At 32.1% G+C, this 22,285-nt stretch overlaps 1 protein-coding gene across 3 annotated transcripts in view; it reads left to right on the top strand.

Moving 5' to 3' along the window:
* The window catches only part of LOC126815993 (piezo-type mechanosensitive ion channel component 2), an 82,705-nt gene extending 63,786 nt beyond the window's left edge, over positions 1-18,919 (top strand). For all 3 annotated transcript variants that reach the window (XM_056099405.1, XM_056099404.1, XM_056099406.1), the window contains 15 exons: positions 208-384; positions 1,214-1,306; positions 1,604-1,731; positions 3,066-3,219; positions 3,364-3,411; positions 4,182-4,348; positions 5,003-5,161; positions 5,671-5,818; positions 6,491-6,769; positions 7,765-7,794; positions 9,394-9,560; positions 10,578-10,694; positions 11,405-11,484; positions 12,546-12,774; positions 16,095-18,919. In XM_056099405.1, coding sequence (XP_055955380.1) covers positions 208-384; positions 1,214-1,306; positions 1,604-1,731; positions 3,066-3,219; positions 3,364-3,411; positions 4,182-4,348; positions 5,003-5,161; positions 5,671-5,818; positions 6,491-6,769; positions 7,765-7,794; positions 9,394-9,560; positions 10,578-10,694; positions 11,405-11,484; positions 12,546-12,774; positions 16,095-16,368 — 2,250 coding nt within the window. In that variant the 3' untranslated portion in view covers positions 16,369-18,919. The remainder of the gene's footprint in view (positions 1-207; positions 385-1,213; positions 1,307-1,603; positions 1,732-3,065; positions 3,220-3,363; positions 3,412-4,181; positions 4,349-5,002; positions 5,162-5,670; positions 5,819-6,490; positions 6,770-7,764; positions 7,795-9,393; positions 9,561-10,577; positions 10,695-11,404; positions 11,485-12,545; positions 12,775-16,094) is intronic.
* The last annotated feature ends 3,366 nt before the right edge of the window (positions 18,920-22,285 follow it).

Below are 22,285 nucleotides of genomic sequence, written 5' to 3' on the forward strand. Positions count from 1 at the left end.
ACATCAAATTTTAAGCGATGCTGTATGGGCATTCCCTAATACCCCAGTGGTACCATTATTGTAACAGTCTGTTAGCTTGGGTAATTTGCCCAAAAGACAAATAATTAGACTGCATATAGAACTTGTTTGCATATGGTTAGAAAAAATGTGTTTACATTTAATTAACAGATGCCTTGCTAACTTTTGTTTATTTTACTTGTATTTCAGGCATTGGTTGTAATCAAGTATTTATTCCAATTTTCATTCTTTCCCTGGAATGAGGTTGTATTTACTGATGATCCATTCTGGCCACCTCGTATTATTGGTATTGAACAGAAAGCTAACTACGCTTCACTTGATCTGGTTTTACTACTTGCATTATTTATACACAGATCTATACTCAAGGTTAGTTCCAAGGTTGACGTCTGCTTGTCTAGTTGTTCAAATGGTACAATTAACCATGGTACTGTTGGTTAATATTTATTCGTGTTTTTATACGCCCACATTTTCATGTGGACATATATTGTCTTCGCCCCTGTCCGTCCATCCACAATTTGTTTGTGGACACTCTACAGGTCACAATTTTTATCTCCCAAAGATCTTGGTTCTTTTCCATATTGGCATGTATCGGACCATAACTTCATGATTATGGCCCCTGCTTGTACGAAAAATCACGTTTTTAGCTTGTGGACACTCTAGAGGTTACAATTTTGATCGGATTTTGATGAAACTTGAGTTTGAAAATCGTGAAAATCAAATAGTGTAAAAATATGGTATATCAATGTTGTGGGCCCTCTAGGGGCCACAGTTTTTATCCGATTTGGATGAAACTTTAAATATATGTTTTTATCATACAGATCTTGGTTCCTTTTGATAATCACACATATCCGAACGTAACTTCCTGGATTATGGCCCCCGATTGGTCAAAAAATCTCATTTTTATCTTGTGGATTTTCTAGAGGGCACACTTTTTTTTCTGATTTCAAAAACCATTTAGATATATCACCATTCCACCATAATGATGGTTGAATTATAATTTCGGGAAAATCGAAATGAAACTGACTGACAAAATGGCCGTTCTTTGTACGCAAATTGTGTATAAATATGTAATACAAAGGTTTTGGCACCTCTAGAGGACACAATTTTTATCCAATTTTGATAAAACTTAAAATGGTTTATACCATTTATTACCACACATATAGTTTATGACATATATTTGTACATTTTTTAACAGAGATATGGTTTATGGAAAGATGCTGATGATATTGAAGCAGATTTAATGAAAGCTGGTGAAAAAGAACTTAGTCCACCAACTTCACCCATGCCCGTAAGTATTTACACCACGATGCTATGTAATATGACTTACCAGATGAAATTAATGAATATTCAGGAAAGGTTTTATGTTTTAGGTATTTTTTTTTTTTTATAGACACTACTTTATTGAATTTTAGGATTGGGGAAACAGGCAAAGTCTAATCCCTCTCTTCCAAACATTTTACATATTTCCTGCATCCTTCAGTCCTTCCATACAAGATTTGTTTTCCATAACCCATTGCCTTTAATAAATTCCTTTATGCTGTTTATATCTCTGAAACTTTTCTCAATTCTTTATATTACTTTATAGACTAAAAGAGACCTTGCTCTAATGGAAGATGGTCAGGGAAATACTTCTGGACATCATGATACATCTGGTTCTACTATTGAAGAATCAGGTGAACAAAGACCTAAACGACCAAGTAAACTAAAAGAAGGGTATGTATTTAAAAAAAATCTAAATGGCTCCACAACTGACACCACAAGGTGGAATATTGAAAATAAACCAAAAAAGCAGCATTGTAGTTCCCACAACATCATAATCCGGCTGTCTTCAGATATTTACACTGAGATGTCGGATATCTAGGCAACAACTGTCACAGAAATCCAGTGTAAAGCCTGTGAAATGTTCAGAAACTATATGGTTAATAGTAATACCATATGTTCTGTTATTGAGCCATTGGTTTAAAAGTTACTCAATGGCAGGTTAATCGCTATTTTCAGTTCTTGGTCTACTTCTTGCAGAATAGGTGACACCACTTCTTTTTCTAACGAAATAACAATATTGTTATCACTTTATAGCCATGATTATCGTGGGCAGCAGAACTAGTGAGATTTGCTAGACTGAAGCTGAATGTTAGAAAGTATTCTTGCTCTTACACTTTATGATAGACTGAGGACACTTGTCAGCTGACAAGTAGAATAATTATATTATTGTACACTAACTATACAATAACATTCACATTTGAATAATTCTTGACCTTTGATTATTTCATGGGTTCCAAAACTATTTAATCTTTTTTTTTTTTTTCCCTTTCTTGATTTTTTTCATTTTTACTTGCAAGATCTCAAAAACAACAGTAAGTTAATGAAAAAAGTTTTTACCTAAACTTTTGTTTAAATTGCTAAAACATTTTGCGAAGGTACCAAAATTTTGCGAAGGTACCAAATTTTAAAACTTATTTGTTAACAAACCCAGTAAACGTAACAGAAATCTTGGAAGAAGATGAGACAGAAATGATGCTGGCTCGGCAAATTGTCAGTGAGACATTAACCCTTTATCACCTGGGCTGTCTTAAACTGTCCCATACTGTTGCTTTCTCTAGCGCCGCAAACTGCCCGAGTCAGATGAACAGCTGTGAACTATTTAAGGATCGTATACTTGCTGCATGACATTTGTTTATGATATCACTGTTGTGACTTTGGTCAGTCTAGGTAGCAGTAGTTTTCTGTAGTTCCAATATTTACATGTACCCTGTGCTAAAGAGTTAAAACCCCATTCAATCATTCAATGAGTATGTTGCTGATCCTGGTTCAAGCTCTGTGTTGGCTTGAGAAAGTCCCTTGGATTTTCCAGCCTGTTTTTCCTTTGTCTGTATAGGACAAGTGTCTGGTCGTTCGTATGAGAGGAAAAACCAAGGCCCACCTGTAAACTCGTTGATGTCATCTTTGAAGAATTTTTGATATTTGGAATTTGATGAAGAATAATGTGTTAACCTTGTGTGATTGTTTTTTATAATTACAGGTTAAAGAAATGTTTTTTATAATTACAGGTTAAAGAAATGTGTTAAACCATTGAAAGATTTCTACATACAAGTCACCCAATCAACCTATGTAGCTACTGTTGATGTGTACGCTCCTATGTTCTTGTGTGATTTTATCACATTTATAATTGTCGTCTTTGGTTATTGGGCCTTTGGACCAGCAGTAAGTTCATGTTCTTTATTTTTTAAGGAATAAATTCTATGATTGCCATTCTTATGGATATATCTCCTATCTTTAAAACAAGTTTTGCACTAAAAGTATTTTTTTTTAAATTACTCATGGATGAATTTATCAATTATTTTTCAGCAAACATCAGGAGCAGGTGATGTTACCAGCTATCTGTCAGAAAATAGGGTAATTATATTCTATATTAAATTCATCTACTCATTGTCAGTTGATATATCACTATATGTTGCCTTAAGCCAAGAACAACTTAGCAGAATTACAATCAATTGTGATGGATACATGTTCTATCACAATTCTGTCAGTTCTAATACTTGATTGTGAGGCCTAAAAATCCAAAATTTGCAGATTGCAATCAAGTGACGTGGATTCAAGTTCTATCAGTTCTTGTTGTGTTTCAATCCCAGCATTGGCCGAGAAAGTTCATCTGGCATTATTCCCCCTTATCAGTGATGTAGGATAACCAAACTAAAAATATGACGATATAGCCTATATATCTACCTTTATTGAATGAACTTCATCCCGATTTTCCGGCATGGTTCCTCCTTGTCAGTGATGCAAGATGGAGGGCATGACAGGGAGAGCTGTCTAGTCATTTGGATGGGATGGAAAACTGAGGTCCTGTGTACACATTGGCATGCATGTAAAAGATCCCTTGACAGTTGGAATTCGATAGGCTGTAGTAACGCTGTACGGGCAAAATTTCCCTCATAGCACACTGTATGGCGTATACCCATCTTCATAAGTCCAGTTCGGAGTAGGACGTTAAATCCTATTTCGTTTAATTTCATTTCTTGTATGTGTTGAGTCAAATTGTGAAATGATGAACCCTGTAGTGATTAGTGGAAATATTTTTGCATGTATTACTGGAGAAACGGTTCTCAAACCACTCCACTTCTTATACAGCTTGTCTGACATTATGATATTGATATTGATTTCAGGTACCAGTGCCGTTCTTAGTTATGTTAATCACCCAGTTTGTGTTAATCATCATCGATAGAGCTCTATTTCTACGTAAAAATGTTGTAGGGAAGTTTGTGTTCCAAATAACATTAGTTATCCTTATACATATATGGATGTTCTTTGTTTTACCTGCTGTTACGAAAAGGTAAATACTAATGCTTCTCATCGTAAATTATTTTTATACCCATAAATAAATAAGGTGTGGGCATTAAAATCGACAATCTTGATCGTACATTATTTGGATAATACTTATTTACACTCAAATTGATTACTTAAGTAATCTCCCGGCTTATAGTCATTTGGATTAAAAAGACGATCAATCAAGATGATATACCTAATTTTCAATTCATTCTGAATGGAATTGGACTGATATTCCTTTTAGAGATTCAGCTTTCACCATATTGTGGTTTTCAAGGGATTTAAAACATTTAAAATGATGATCAAGGTTCCGAGTACACATATGCGTGCATGTAAAAGATCGTTGGCAGTTGGAGTTCGATAGAAGAATTGGCTGTAGTGCTGTTGTCTGGGCAAAATTTCTCTCATAGCACACTGTATGACCTATGCCCATCTTCATTATCCCAGTCGGAGCAGGACAGTAGGTCGTTAAACCGATTTCATTTCATTTAATATGATGATCAGTAGATTTACATGTTTCAGTTAGATTTGGATTTCACTAGTTAATGGCAGTTGGCCCTCTGACTTGAAGAGAAAAACCTTTGCCAGGGGATAGATATAAAATATATATTTTAAAATTAAAAAGGGTTTATTCATTTGCATGTTTTGTTATTATTTTCAGGAGTTTTTATGACAATATTCCAGCCCAATTGTGGTATTTCACTAAATGTATCTATTTTGGATTATCAGCTTATCAAATACGTTGTGGTTATCCTACTCGAATACTGGGTAATTTCCTCACCAAGAAATACAATTACCTTAATCTATTCCTCTTCAAAGGGTAAGTTTTTGTGATAATGTTACCCATGCAGTTATCCTCACCTTATTGAATTTGTGAATTTCTAAATTTGGATTATGCCACAAAGAGATCAAAGTTGTTATTTATAAAGAGCAGTGTTGAAACAGTAGTTATTATGTAGGTATTAACTATCTAAAGTGCGAATACCCCTATTTCTAAAAGAATATACATTACTTTTAGTTAGTTTTGTGTATTGAAAAGGTGAAATCTCTAAGGTGTGAAAACTTCCAGTTCTATAAGATTATATATTACTATTAGTTAGGTTTGTGTATTGAAATCTTATGGGTTTTGACATTATTGATATTTTTACAGAAAGTTATACATAATTAATAATTTATTACCGAACACGAAAACATAATGCTTAAAATGAGTACTATTAATTTTGCAGTAGTATTGCTACTGTTAAAAAATCCTGTAAATCTAGTCAAGTTTGGTAAACATTCTAGAAAATCTTATGATAAGTATGAGATCAATGATTTTTTTTTTTGTAGATTTTTGGCTGTACCCTTCCTTCTTGAGTTAAGAGCTCTTATGGATTGGATCTGGACAGATACGACATTAGCTCTGGGTAGCTGGCTACAAATGGAAGATATTTATGCTAATATTTTTGTTTTGAAATGTTGGAGACATGCTGAAGCTGTAAGTAATATTCAGAGACTAACAGATAATTTAACCATCTAAGTTTTCACTGTGTAATCCAATCTTAAAGTACTCAAATTATTTATTATTTAATGTCTGATTAAAAAAAACAAAACCATATGTCAACGATAGATAATCTTATTGCTTAAATTCAATTGGATAAAAAAAGGGGCCCATCACTTGTAGGTGACAAAAGTTTTAATTTATCATATCTTTATAAATACCGAATGGAATTTAGTTCCAATATCCCAGAATTTAGTTATGAAAGAAATTGATTGCCATCATCAACCAAATCAAAAAAATAGTACATGAATTCCCAGGTTTCCTTCAGTTATCAAAATATTTATATCCTGAACTCGAAACCCCCGGTTGTACGTGACAAGGAGTAGGGTCGCCTGTCCAACCTCGTGGGTTTTTCTTCGGGTCCTCTGGTTTCCTCCCACTGCTAAAGACCCCTACGTGCAAGCGAATTATGGAAATAAAATTGAACCATATGTTAGTCCCAAAATGACCTAGTTTGAGTCGAGTGGATGTTAAACCCCATTTCTCTCTCTCTCTCAACCACAGATTTATAAAGAGTTTTTTGTCAGAAAAATGTATTACACCAGTATTGGTTATCAATTTATGAATGAAATTAGTTTGTACATAGAAAAAATTGTTTCTTTATTTCAGACGTATCCTACTCCACGAGGAAATAAACGTAAAACACTTGTAAAATATGGTGTAGGAGGTCTTCTACTGTTTGTTATAATATTTATTATCTGGTTCCCATTGGTGCTCTTTTCCTTCGCAAACACAGTTTACGTACCCAACCCACCCTTCCAGTGTAAAGCTGAAATAACTATCGCAGGATACCAGCCTTTGTTGTCGATGAATGCCCAGAATCTAAGTATACGGACAATAACTGATGGAGAATATAATCAGTTGCAGAAATATTACATCAGAAGTAGGGTGAGTGTCAAATATTTTCTTCTGAAAAAACAACCCTTCATATACTAAATGTAACTAACATTAAACAGAGCTTGCAAAAATTAGATTTTCAACAATCTTCACAAGTATTTCTGATTAAGTCATAGCTTCCACATCAAAATTTGACTGTTGTTTATTTTTGTTAACGCTCAGAAACTTGGATATGTGACATGCAAATTATCAGTATTATTGATAAATAGAATTGGAATACTGGATTTCTTAATTTCTTAGTTTTAGTAAATTCTAGCATTTATATATTTATAATTCCAACAAGACCACTATACCAATATATACAATTTTCTTCTGTATTTTTCTCCTGATACTTTAATGATTTATGTAATATTTAAGATGAACGGTCCTAAGAAATGGAACCCATAGGCTTTAGAAAGACAAATATACCTAATATAGTTAATTGCTTTCTATTATTTCATGTAGTTGAGAAGTTTATACTAGGTCACATCTTCAAATTTAAATACTAAATTGTTGGTATCTGTTTCTCTTGAACCTATTCTAGGCTAAAATCAATACTCTAAATGATCATAGAATACAGTCATTGTTGTTTAAGGCGATCAAGTAGCTGAAGAGAGTTTTTTGTAGAGCACCTTACAGCTCAAAATATTTTATTCTTTATCATTGACAACTTGTCAAAAGTCAGTGTGTAATATAGACTCTAAATCTTGTACTCTAAGTATCTCTGCCTTGTGAATGAAAGGAATGACTTCCCTTATATCTAGAATCTCCAAAATCAGAGAACTTTTTTCGGAGACTTCTGAAAATTAAGGAGAACTTTTTTCAGCTCGCCAATGAAATATAGAACATAATGTCTGAATACAGGATAAATTGGGATCCTGTTGTTACTCCTGTTAGCATATTCTCTTTGTTGTGAAATAATTAATTTGTATGTTAAGAAAAGACTCCCATAAGAAGTGTTTTTCCAGTAAGTAGATTTATAAGATCTGTTTATTATTATATGACAGAGTTCTTATGGTGGATTAATGGAATCTAATGCAAGTAGTATTCAAAGTATTTTACACAAATACATTTTTTTATGATGGTCTGGGTTTTATACAAAAAAATATTTCTTTCATTTCAAATTTCATGTTGAAATTGTTATTTTGATGGGTAGTTATAATCCATTATTTAATCATAGACCGGTAGGTTGTGATGAATTTTTAAGATTAAGATTATAATTTAATTATTAGTAGTTATTATTTAATCCATATGGATGGAGATAGGTGTTAAAAAGAAAAGGTGACTGATTTAGAATAGAGAAACTATCAATAAAGTCATTGTGATAAATTAGAAAATCCATACCCTTTTCCATCTCTAACCAATCCAACTTGAAATGTTGACCCAGTATTTGATATTTGTGAGTATTGAAATGGTGAGAGGGTTTTTTTTTTCAGAACAGTGAAATATTGGTAATCCCCTCACCCCACCATCGCATACCCTCATCCTATTAAATCGGGAAGGGTCCTTGGTATTATATTATATGTATGTACCGGGTATGTGGTTATTATCTGCCTTTATCCCAGCTGCCTTCTCCATGATAAACAACAAAATTTGTGATTTAATCAGAATCCCTAGATTTTATTTCATGTTTGAAAATAAGTTTTGATATAATCAACAAAATTTGTGATTTAAATAAAACCATATTTGGAAATAAGTTTTGATATTTTTGTTTAATTGAATTGTTACGCCTTTGCTTTTTTGATAGTAATTAAAAGGAATATTTATTTAAAAGAGCGAATGAAACCTCTTTAGATTAGGTCAAGGTAAAGTGTTGAATCTGATGAATTAAAAGATTACGTTTTCATTCCTGGAATCAAAGCAGAAGTCTGCTCACTGGTACATGTATATATGACTCATATTAGTGTAGATTTTTAAATTCAGTATTACAGAAAAAAAACAACCAAACTCAATCAATTTAGTTCGCGTTATCCATATATCGGAACACAAATTTGACAAAAGGACATCAAACAATCAAAACAAAAAATTCATTCACATCAACACTTCATTTTTCAACAAAATCAAGGAGTTCCATTTATTTGCAAGTTCTATAAAAGAAGGAAACCATTCAATTATATAAGAAATACTTTGAGGGCAACAATGATTAATTAGCATATTTTTTTTTTTATAAACAATGCACTTTTTAGATTTGGCTAATTTTGCACAAATTGTTTTTTTATTTGAATAATATATTTACTTAATGCACAAATAAATTTATTTGATTACTAGAATTTGGGCAATAACTTTCTATAAATTTCATATGTATGTTGCATGAATTTTAAATGACAAAAGTACTTTTATATCCACGGCCTGCATCAAAAATGCATGCAATGTCTAGTATTAAGGAATGGGTGTTGAGCGAAAGCATATAATTCTTATAACTCTTTTGAAATGATTGCTAACTTCTTATGCATGTTCTTAATCTGTGCATGTTCTAATAATAGCCACAAAATATTAATATTTCATTCCATAGTTAGACCTCTATTAATCTGTATCCTAAAAATAGAATGAAAGGTTTCACTGCCACAACCAGTATTTAATATCTTACACGATGATAACTGTGATGAATTTTTAATTGATATTTTCTGTGTTTGTAGGATGCATCAGCGTTTCTATCTAACTATGAACGAGAAGATATAACTATAACTAAATTAAAAGGAACATCAACAGGTTTATGGGGTATTAGTCCACCGAGTGTTGATGAGTTGATTCAACAGTTAAAAACCTCTGGAGGAAGAATAGAATTCTCACTAGAATTTGCACGGTAACTACAACATTTTGGTAATGTATGTTATTTTAAAGCTGCTGAGTGCCATTTGAGGGATTTGGAATCCATTACAGACTACAATATTGACGAATATTGTTTCAAATATCTTCAATTCCATTGAGTATTTACAATGATGTGCTGAATGCAACAATAAGCATCGTCTGTAAGCCTGCGATCCATGTTTATTGTTTGTCAGTCTCAAAATGATTGTGATGTCTGCATTCATTTGATTCATTTAAAAGTCTCTTAATAACTAAAACACTAGACTCATATAGCCTAGGAAATAGGACAATGAACAAGAAGAACTGGTGGGGATTCTTTTAGATGGATTCTGAAAATAAGGAAGTAATTACATGTACTTGACTGACAGGATAATTGCCTCTGACTTGAATATATACCAGGTTTTTTCGAGTCTGGTGCTTACAAGATAAGTGTGCATAGTCGTTCGAATGTTACAGAATAATGAGGTCTATTCGTGTACATGTTTGCTCGTATAAAAAAGCCCCCTTGAAGTAAGAATTTGGTGAAGAGTAGGCGAAAACGCAGCTGTCCATGAAAATGTTATTCTCTTCAATAGCATTGCACTTCTGACCATAAATAAAATATACTGATTGTTACTCTCAAAATGACTAAAATATTGTTTTAACAAGAGTTACAATAAAAGGATTATTACTCTCAAAATGATTGTGTTGACAAGAAGTTAAACTCCAGTCTTTTCCTTTGTCATTTGGGAGTAGTGTCGCTTCTTGTCAAACCTCATGTATTTTCTTTGGGTTTTCTGGCTTACCCCAACTGCAAACAATTTGTTGAAATAAAATAAATTGAACCGTATGTAATCCCAAAATGACCAAGTTGTGTTGTGTGCTCATTAAGCCCCATCTCTCTCTCTCTCTCTCTCTCTCAACACCCCCCCCCCAGCCCCCAGTATGTCTAAGGACATAATACTTGTCAATCAACTGTATATATTATTTTACATCACTTCCTGTTATTTAAATTTTAATTTGCTTATTACAGAGAATCAACGTCTGGAGCATCTGAGTTAATCAGTCATCAGTTTAGTCGAGATCTGGATAAGAAAATGACGAAGGATTCATTACGTATTTTAAACAATACAGTTACTGGTGGTACAGTGTAAGTATTACTTTATAATAATCCTTTTTATTGACAAAATAGTTACCACAATAATCTTTTAGTGGTATTTACTTGAAACAACACAATAACGATAAGACTAGGATACTTGTCGAAATGTCATGCTTTTAGAATAAGACCAGTGATGTTATGTTCTGTTTAATGAGTTTCAACAATGATTCAAAGTTTGGATGATTACAATGTTTCTAACAAGGTAAAGTTCATTGTACAGGAAAAATAGTTTTCAGTCACATATCTTATCACTATGTACAACTTGACCAAGAGGCATAGAGATCATATCATATACAAATATCATCTCTCAGAAGTCAACACAAGCCTGTCAAATAAAGATATGTTTTAAAAATGTTTGAACAACCAATCAATTACCTCATAACAAATTAAAATGAGATATTGATATCTCATCATGCAGTATTACTATAATCAAACAAAATGGGGGGAAATTTTGCTCGGACAGCCGCGCTACGGCCTACTTTTATATCGAATTCTAACTGTCAAGGGTTATTCATATGTGCACACCAACATGTACACAGGACCTCGAATTTTGGTACCCCGAATGACTAGACAGTGTTAGTAGACATAAAATTTATCCATTTATGGACGGAAACACTAGGAGTATGAACAATATGAACTTTACAAGTTCTAAATTTTCTTACTGTGTTTTAAAATGAAATTATTTATTACCTTGCTTTCAGAAATATAACAAAATTATTCCCACGTTTCATGAGACTTGGATCGAAGGGTAGTGCTACTGATGTTCCTTCATTATTATATGGTAAGATTCTCCTAATATTTGTTTCATTATTTTATCAGCTTATGAAAGACTAGATTGCAAGTCTTGTACGTCATTGTTGAAAATTTTTAATTAAAGTTATCTTCTCTTTAATCAATCACATAATTTCAAGGCCTACACATTGATATACTCTACCGTGGTTATACAACTGCTAGGGCTGACCTTAAAAATATCTTTGTTTCACCAAACCCGACCCACAATCGAGGAGAAGGGTCGGTAGGTCGGGGTTTTTTTTCAGATTTTTTTTTAAGAGCTAATTTGACAGCTTGATAATTTTCCGGGTGCAAACATTCGTCTTCTTTTATTGTCAAACAAATCAATGACATCGAGATTTTTCGTGATGCACGACTCGCACACGAATTGCCAGAAACTGACGTTTGAAACTCCCTCAACACGTTTTTTAACGATCGTGCGGGTTGTGCCTTCATTTTTCTCGAAAACGGATATTCAATATCCGTTTTCGAGAAAAATAGAGGCAGAATCATTTCGTGGGAATGGACGTGCTTTCGTCTACAACCATTTTGTTGAGAAGCGACACCTATGATGCTTTCGTCTTGATCAACCAGTTTCAATAATGAATCAAACCATAGCCATAGTAAAGGGAAATAACTCTCGTGATATATTTCAGGTTGACACACAAAATAAAATAAAAAGATCGCGGAAAAGTGCAATAAAATAATTTAAGTCGGGGGTGGTTTTAGTTAGTCGGTCGCGTTAGGCGAAACAAAGATATTTTTAAGGTCAGCCTAGTAATTGGTCATTTCCATGTTCAGATCACTCGCAAACTTTACTATTTAGGTTATATTTTTGTGTAATCATGAGGTAATGGTAGTCCTGAAGTTACGATACTGGTACTTTTATTGATCCAAAACTGTTTGCAGCGCTTTCGAGTCACATATTATACAATTGATATACTTTTAATTTACCTTTAACACAAAAGAGACATCAATGTTAGATAACTCATTTAATGCCAATTACATGTATATATTTAGGAGAAAATGAAATTGAGTTCAGTTTACACAGTTAATATATATATATTTCAGGAGACCATGGTATTGAATATAGCAATGTTTCATTAGAGTTAAACCATGACCAAGATGTTGGGAATCTTAGTGATGTCATTCAATGGTGGAAAGCCTCTGAATTATTACGAGGCACCCTGTTTAACCCAAATGTAAAAACAAAAATTGCAACATTAAGCTCTGATCTGTCCATTATTACCTTTAATGACAGAAGAGCACCAGCAGGATTTTCAATTATTACAGGATATGGGTAAGTGTTTGCATTTATTTTTTTTTCACTTATACAGTAGCATTTGGTTAAAGTCTATAAAATGAGCCCAGCTTTTGCATTAATTCCGCAGTGACTCAGTGAGTAAGACATTGGCTCACTAACCAGGAAGTCTGGGATTCGCTCCCCATGTTGGTTGAGAAACTTCCTCCGGATTTTCCAGTTTTCCCCTGTCACTGGTGCAGGACAAAGGGTATAACAAAGACTGAGGTCCCGTGTACACATTGATGTGTACTTACAAGACCCATTAGTAGTTGGAATTTGAAAAAGAGTAGGCTGAAACTCTGCTGTCCAGGCAAAATTTGAAATAGTTGTCAGTTTTATGTATTCAGATCATGTATTGCATCTTTAATCAAAATTCCTGCATGGCCTAAGATGCAACGAGTGTAAGCTTAATAATTTGTTCTCAAAAATAGTCCCATTGTCAATTTGAAAACAAGTTAAATATTTCAATTTTGGATTTGACACTCGATGTCTATTGATATGTGTGTGTATTTTTGTTATTTATGCATTATGAATGTTGTCTTGATATTTTTAATTTTAGTAGAGCATTGTTCATATGTGTTATAGAACACTATATATATATATATTCAGCTTGTGTGTTTTTATTATTGTATTATACTGAAACTGTAAAACATGAAATTATATCTGGAGAAGCACAGTTAAATTAGAGGCTGTAAAATTAATTTATGTTGACTTGCATCATGAGTTGCATGACATATTTTTGTCCACCACAATAAATTCTTGATAAAGATTTCATGGTTTACAGTTTGTAGATTAGTTAAATGCTAACAGCTTTATTTAGGCTATATCAAATAAATGATTAGTTTTTCAATCAAAAACTCTGTTCAGAAATAGGGAGCAAGTGAGATGTCAGATTAAAATTAGATCTAGATTAATTTATAATTTTCAATAAACTCAAATCAAGAACAATAATTGATTATTATTTTCATTAAGTCTGGGACTGGGGGCAGGTGTGCTTCCTGTAAAACTGATCGTTTATTTGATGTGGCCTTACACTACAACTTGGGTACATGTATCATTAAGTGTTGTGTTGTCTGTATTTAAAACCATTGTTGGAAAACTGTTCAAATCTGTTGAGAATCAAAGAAAACCATTGGGTCTCTACTGTAGTGTAGTTTAAAGGGTCTGTCGAGATTAGATAATGAATGTTGGGTTTGTAACTGTTTAGTTTCTAGAGCAGTGTTGAGTAATTAATTAGTCTGTTATTTACTCAACACCTTTTGAGAAACTAAACCGTTTCACTGCGATATCACTTCGGTGAAAGCGGGCGTTAAATAAAGCTATTTCACACACATATCTAATCTAGACAGACCCTTTAAACTACACAACAGTAGAAACCCAACGGTTTTCTGTGATTCTCAACAGATTTGAACAGTTTTCCGACAAAGGCTTGAAACATTAAATACAGAAATTCCTACTAAAACAACACAACTAAATGATACTAACTCAATGTATAGAATAGATGATAATAAATAAAATATAACAAAGCCTATTTATGATATATACTAGCTGTCCTCATTAATTAGTAATTTAATGTAATTGAATCAGAGATTTCAAATGGGTTTAAATAGATAGTAAATCTCAGGTTGATTGCATTATATTTTATATATAGTTTCATGTTTACTAATACTACGTAGAATAGTTTATAAACCAATAAATATGATAATTCACTACTACTGTTGGTCTTTTTTTTTTTCTAATCTTTTACGTAAACAATGACATTATTACAAGCTCTATGAATTTTCCTATTACGTCTATTTCATCTTAATTTAATTGTAAATTAGCAATAAAAATGAAAGCCTAGACTAAGGTTTTTGCGAAATTTGGAAATTGCCAATCCTGTTCGTTTATCCGTAGGGCTTAATCAGGACCGAAATAAGACCGATATGTATACAATTCAAAATGTAAACAATAATAAACCACAAACATTCTGTCAAGCATGTGGTTAGAGTTTTCTGAGGTTTTTATACACATCATTATATATTGAGACAAAGAAGGTAACAGTAAGAAAAGACAAAAACATTCTTAATTAATTTTCGATTTAAATATTTTGAATTGGTCATCTAACAAAGCAGAAATTCTGTGGTGTCCCGCTTCCCATGATGCCCTAAGCTTGTGCTTATTTTGCTTAATGGCTAATCCAGTAGTGGGCTTAATGTCCACTTTCATCTAGGGTGATATCACAGACAATGTATAGAGAATATAGAGAATAATTAGTTAGCCTAGTAGACTCACAGTAGTAACCTGATCTAAATGTCGCAGCTATATGCGGAGCCTAAAGAAAAGTGTAGACTTGCTGCTCTAAGTGTTCAGAATAGGGTGAGAAGAAAGGATAACACAAAATGGTTTTAAAAGTTTATAAAAATACCACAAATATAACAAATATTATCCTGTGAACGCTGTCACAGGTTACTGATTCATTACCATTTCATAGTGTACCCTTATGCCATACTGAGTCAGTAGTGTACCACTGTACCCTTATGCCATACTGAGTCAGTAGTGTATTCTTGTGCCATACTGAGTCAGTAGTGTACCACTGTACCCTTATGCCATACTGAGTCAGTAGTGTACCCTTATGCCATACTGAGTCAGTAGTGCATTCATGTGTCAGTAGTGTACCCTTATGCTTTGCTGAGTCAGTTGTGTACCCTTATGCCATACTGAGCAGTTGTGTACCCCTATGCGACATTGAGTCAGTAGTGTATTCTAATGCCATACTGAATCAGTAGTGTACCCTTATGCCTTTCTAAGTGATTATTACATGCTTGGTAGATGTGTATTTTGCTATTTCTGCATGTGTATTGTAATTTAGCTGTTTGTGTATTGCAATTAGCTATATGTGTATTGTAATTAGCTATAATATATGTATTTATTGTTGCTGAATGTTGTGTTACAACTGATCCCATACTGATTACCATATGCGTATTTGATAACTCATATTACTGTTAATGTAAATGGTAAGTAATCTAATTTTTACAATCAACAAATGAATTTAGTTTTACTAAAACATAATGTAGTAGCTTGCTAACAATTTAATATTTTTTATATATTGTTGTAGTTTTAGTGCTCTAAATGCATGATCTATTAATTGTTGTAGATATTGTGATCTAAAAAACCCTAATGCTTGCTATTTAGTGCTTACTAAACTTCACAGACATGTTCCATGTCAAATATATACATCTCTTTTTTTTTCAGAAGAAAAATATGTGATATTTTAATACTTGAAGCTAAAAAAACGATCTAAACATTCTGATTTCGCATATTATTATTTTTTTCAGTATCATTGGTCTTTACGTTTCATTCATCCTTTTGATTGGCCGATTCTTGCGAATAGCATTAACAGGACAACTTCAGACCATCATGTTCCGAGAGTTACCCAATGTAGACAAGATTCTCCAGTTGTGTTTGAACATTTACTTAGTTCGTGAAATGAAAGAATATCGTTTAGAAGAAGATCTCTATAGCAAGATTGTGTTCCTGTATCGATCTCCAGAAACGTTGATTAAATGGACAGCTTATCCACCACAAGAGTTGAAACTTAAAATTAATTAATCTTTTAGATTCAAAAACTCGATTGATTTAAAGTGTTTACTGGAAGTTGAATACCTGTAACAGTTTATTAGAAATAATCATGAAATCATTAATGTAGCAATATTGTTATTAATTTTTAATCACCAACCACTTCCAGTCTTTATATGAGTTTAAAACATACTATAATAATAGTTATCTACAAACTTAGGAATCTTGAGGGGGGCTTATGTGGACCTTACAACTGAGAGCAACTGGCGTTTCAGCAACTGACATCAACTCGTTGCCATGGAAACAACGTCACGTGACAAGAGACATATGTTACATGACTTTATAAATATGCAAAATGGATGCAAACGAAGGCACCCACTATTCGAATATTGATGATGTCGATAATAATGTATTAGTAGAATTGGGGCAAGACCGACTATCCCTTTGGGATGCTTCTTCTTAAGTTTTCGCCATTTTGTTGATCATGTGATGAATAAATTAACAGTAACATGTTAAGTGTAATCGCTATTAGTTCTGTGTCGACATGAGTGCTCTGAATTTAGTTGCTTTCAGTTGCTGACATGATCGACATAAGCACACAAGCAACAGACTGGAACTAGTTGCTTTCAGTTGCCAAGTCGACATAAGCCCCCCTCTACATGTTTCCACATTTCTCAAATATTAAAATTAGTTGGCTAACAAAATAACGTTTTGTTTACAATAATTGACTGACATTATAGAGATATAAAAAAATGAGCATTATTGAAGAATATTATAAGTACTGATCAGAACTTTTAATTAAACTGTTATCATTTATAATATATTATTATCCTTGGTTGACAGTATAATTAATCTCTGTTTAACTATGGCAAATATATTCACATTTTAAATATATCTTATAGAACTAGATATTGTTTTTGTTTGATCGGTACATTATGACAAAAAGATTTCTTGGAGCTATTTTGTAAATTTAAGAGGGTTATTCAACCTGATCAGGGTAAATTTTATATATATATATATAACGTACACCATTTAGCAACCTAAATGTATAGATGCACAAAAAGCTAATATATATAACTGTTGTTTGATGTACATTTAAATTTATGTTATCAATCAATCATTTTAGCTGGCATATCATTCATATTGTCATGACAATTGTTTTAGCATGTTCTATCATTGTCTAAAGAATATGATAATCATTGTTTGTTAAAGGGCATCATATTTTACACATAGTTTTGTCATAAAAATGTGACTTTGCAATGAATAGGTTCCTCTCTTAGTGTTATCTGCCATTAATATAATCCATGCTTGAATTCTGAGTGGATGAAGTGCAGATATTTAAGAAATGACAAGCACATTATGGTCAATCGTTTTCATTAATTTATCTAGTTTTTTTGCAATGTAATCAAAACAAGTGAAGAATTTAGATTGTCATTTTTGTCAAGTACTTTTCTTGACTCATAGTTTGATTATTTGGTAAGCGAACTTAGTAGCCCAGTGTAAACAATTGGCCATAACTGCTGTCTGATGTCGGTTTGAAGGTTAAGTAATACTTTGCTTCAGGAAAATTTTAAACACCCTTGAAGGTGAAGTAAAACTTTGCTTCAGGACAATCTTAGACATCCAGAGTCAGTGTGTTTAAAAGACGCAATGGGTATAATTGTAATTTTATGTGTAGCATTTCTTATTAGATGTGATTTCATCTTGGCATTCCCATTGGTTCATTACTGCATAAACCTACCTTTGGTAATAATAGAGCTACTGTTGTTTTATTACCAGGTGATCGAGACAACAGTTTCATAACAAATCTTCTATAGCAGTTTGTTCTGTAGTCAATCAAATATTGAATTTAGCCAATACGACAATAATGGCTCAGTCGTTATCAAAGGTAGCTAACATGATAATGGACCGAGGAGGCACGATGGTAAATGTTGTGTGAGTGTAATGTGGTTAGATTAGGAATATTATATGTTAAATATATATATGGTGTCACATCTTATCTTGCCTTGCTTGTAGTCAAATACTCATCATATTTATATTTATAACTTCATTTTCATAACTTTTTATATAAATATTATCACAAATTCTACTTAACTCTACTTTTCTTAAGATAATCATGAATAACAGAATGGATTATTCAGAATTCAAGCAATTCCCTGATTATTTGCTTTATTCAATAATGAATTTTGATCTTTATTTGTATTCAAATCATCCCTTTAAAATATAAAAGCAATTCAACATTTTCATATATTTAATGCTAATCAAATTTTTTATAACATTTATTTTTAACAGTTAAACTGTTGATTTTTTAACATGTCTGTTAAATATTTTTATATTTGTCTGAGAAATCCATTTTTGCCAGAAAATTAAACAAAAGGTGCCTGTGTATTGAATAAAAATGGTTGATGATTTCTAATTACATCAAAAAAAGTATATCAATAGTGTTTTTATACTTAGATATTTTTACTTAGTTTATCTTTGCTGATATATGTACTGCTAAATTGCATTTCACTGTTATATTATTTTATTTTTACTTCATTACATATGCTGAATGGCCTTTAACCTCTAACCTTGTGTCAATGACCTATTTATTTTTCAGTATTATTGGTCTGTATATTTCACTTGTATTTGTGATTGGACGTTTTGTACGAGCCACGATATTTATTGGTGTGTCGTTCCGTATAATGTTTGAAGAATTACCATATGTGGATCGTGTTTTGCAGCTGTGTCTAGATATCTACATGGTGCGAGAGTCGGGAGATTTACGATTAGAAGAAGATTTATTCGCAAAATTAATTTTTCTTTACAGATCCCCAGAAACAATAATAAGATGGAGTAAATATAAATTAGATTAAAATTTAAAAGATTAAAAAATGTGTAAATTATGTAAAATTGTAAACTATGTATATATGTTTATACATGTATATACAATGAATTTTTATAGAAATCCTATGACTAATATAACGAGAAGAAAAGACTATATTTCTGGATGAATATTTTTTAAATGTTGGATCAATTTTGATTGAATTATTGTAATTCAAATCATGGTTACTACTATCTTTGGCATTTGGATACAATTAAAGATTGATTAATAATAATTTAATATAATAACATCATATACTGAAGCTCTTTGAAACTTGATGTGATTATGAAGAAAATTTAAACAAAGTTGTGAGATCATGTCAAAATACTGTTAGACTTTCGTGATTATACAAGGCAGAGTATTCAGCGTGCATTTATATGGGTATACACAACCCTTCCCACCTTATACACAAGTATATCTAGGGTTAGTGTTGCACAATATAAATGACATGTTCTATGGGGCTGCACGATATTTGAAATTTCCATTATATTTAACGATATAAAAATCCATGATAAATTGCCATTATTGCAAAGTTATTGCGTTTTAGCAAGAAGACTTGACACAAGACAAGGGATCCGCCCAAATAAATTTAAATCATTGATAGGTCAAGTTTACGTTATATTTCAATAAAATAATCTTTCAGAGAATATTATTAGGGAAATGGAGATAAGTTCAAACAATTTTTTGGGTTATTGCAGTATCTTTAATGGTAAAACAGATATTGTCAATAATCAATATATTGATTTATTTAAATTATTGTCCAGTCCTTAGGTTTCTGCTTCATTTTAAGTACATATAAATCTGTAAGTTTCTATCGAGCTTTAGTATATTACTCCATTTTATGTTGATTCACATTATTTTGAATTTCTAGTCAATATCTTGATTAAGAATAATATCAGGATTAATTTTTTAGGAAGAATTTTGTTCGATATTTAAATACATAGTTTGTTACATCCCTGGTGGTGGTGGCACTAAGCTCCACATTGTGTCACTCTTTGAACCGTGAAAGGGCGCGAAATTAAAATACATTTAACTGGTCACATCGAATGTGTAAATATTTCTTTCATTAATTTTCTAGAATCGTAAGTTTGAGACATTGTTATTGATGGACTGGCCATTTAAATATGATAATTTAAATGTGCACTAGGATATTTGAAATTTTCCCAAACAATTGATTTTTTTTTTCTTCCTAATTTAGAGTTTTGAAATCACAATTCTTAGGTTAGGTCCTAATTGATTTTGTTTTAGCTCCATCAGTTTGCTGAGAAAAATAAAATGTATTATCTATAAATCGTAATTTTGAGATAAATCCACAATTCTGTATTATTGTAAATACTTTAAAATTTAAAAATAAATCATATTTATGTACAGTAACGATATAATCTTAAACATTCAGATATTTTGAATGTAAAACAAATATCCATTAACTCGCTAATAACCGTGAATATTCATAAACCATCCATATATGTCATCATTTATCATTACCATGGCTACCTAGCAGGGACTTTGGGAGCAGAACGATATCTTAATTACTTTTGGTGCAAAATATATTCTATTTATTTTTGGTTGATACAATATAGGGTTATTGTTGATTATAAAAGGCCTTTTAATATTGCAATCTATTTATTTCTATATGTTATTGATAGTCTAGTCTTCTTTATTTGTAGTCATTTGTTATCTTTGTTCGTGCTGAAAATCTTGTTCGTATATTTGAAACACTAGTAGTGGTCTGAGTCCTGGGCTCTTTCTGGTGTATAGTCTTACCAGAAAGAAAACAAAACTAACACCAATTGTCACAACAATCAAGGCCAGTTGCCATATTTCATTTCTAATATTAGAAAGTCATATCTATTGTACATGTCTATAGACTGTGGTAAACATACAATACATCAGGTGTTCCTTTGATATCATCAAATAATGTGTTCATTTAGAATATAAGCTGCAAAGATTATATGAACAAGATTGTATGTGACCATAAAACAACTTAAAACAGACACTATCCTGCACGTTCATTTCACAGAAATTGTCACACACTACAATATTTCATCAAGTATAAATAATGTACGATAGGCATGTTGCCTGTACCATTATTTTCAATAATTTTTAATAGTAGTACACTGACATCAAAGAATGACATCTGTATTTTAATAATTGTTAATCATGCTAGTCATGTTGTGCAATAGAACCTAGGGCTTGTTGTACAAGAGATGATTTTACGAAATACAAATTTATATTCATGATAATCATGAAGTTCTTTATGATAACAAAATATTGTATTAAGGATTCATATTTGCTTGTTTGAAGTGCTCATTGATTGTTGTTGATTTGAACATGATTTATGGTAAATAATGTAGTTTGTTTGTTGTGTTAGCCCCCAAGTAATATTGTGAAATGAATAGATTTTGTTTGTTTGTTGTGAATACAGTAAAATGTTGTGTTGTTTGTTTTTCTTCCCTCTAGGCAGCAGCTCATGTAAACTTCACATCATGTTTTGAAGAAAATAAAATGCTATTTTTCCTCATAATATTTGCGTTTATATCTTGTTTCTTTAGAACGAAGAATTTTTTTTAGTTAATGTTAAAATAAGCAAAAATATGCTGACCTGGTGTATCTGAGTCTTGTAATTAGAATATAGCTGTGTAAATTATCCACAGGACAAAATACAACTTATTAATAATCTCTGGATTTTTTTATCATGGTTTCCTTTTATCAGTGGTGTAGGACAGGAGACCTGGCAAGGAACAGTGTCCAGTCATTAGGATGGCACAGGAAGCTGAGGTCCTGTGGTTGGTATGTACATGAAAGAAACCATGATAGTTGAAATTCCAGGCCACAGTGCAAAATTTCCAACATAGCACGCTGCATGTCATATGCCCATCCTTGGTAGCGCTCTCATTTCATTTATTCATCCAGCCCAATAGGTTTGATACCTTACTCATGCACACATTTGTAATTGATCCAAAAGTAGGAAGGAATGATGCAGACTGAGCGTAATTCTTATCAAAGCAGTGCACTGATATCAATAAACAATATAGTTTCCATGTTAATCTCAATATAATATCAACATACTAGCAGGATACCCAACTT

The sequence above is a fragment of the Patella vulgata genome, chromosome 3 (genome assembly GCF_932274485.2).
Source record: "Patella vulgata chromosome 3, xgPatVulg1.2, whole genome shotgun sequence".
Classification (NCBI taxonomy): Eukaryota; Metazoa; Mollusca; class Gastropoda; family Patellidae; genus Patella; species Patella vulgata.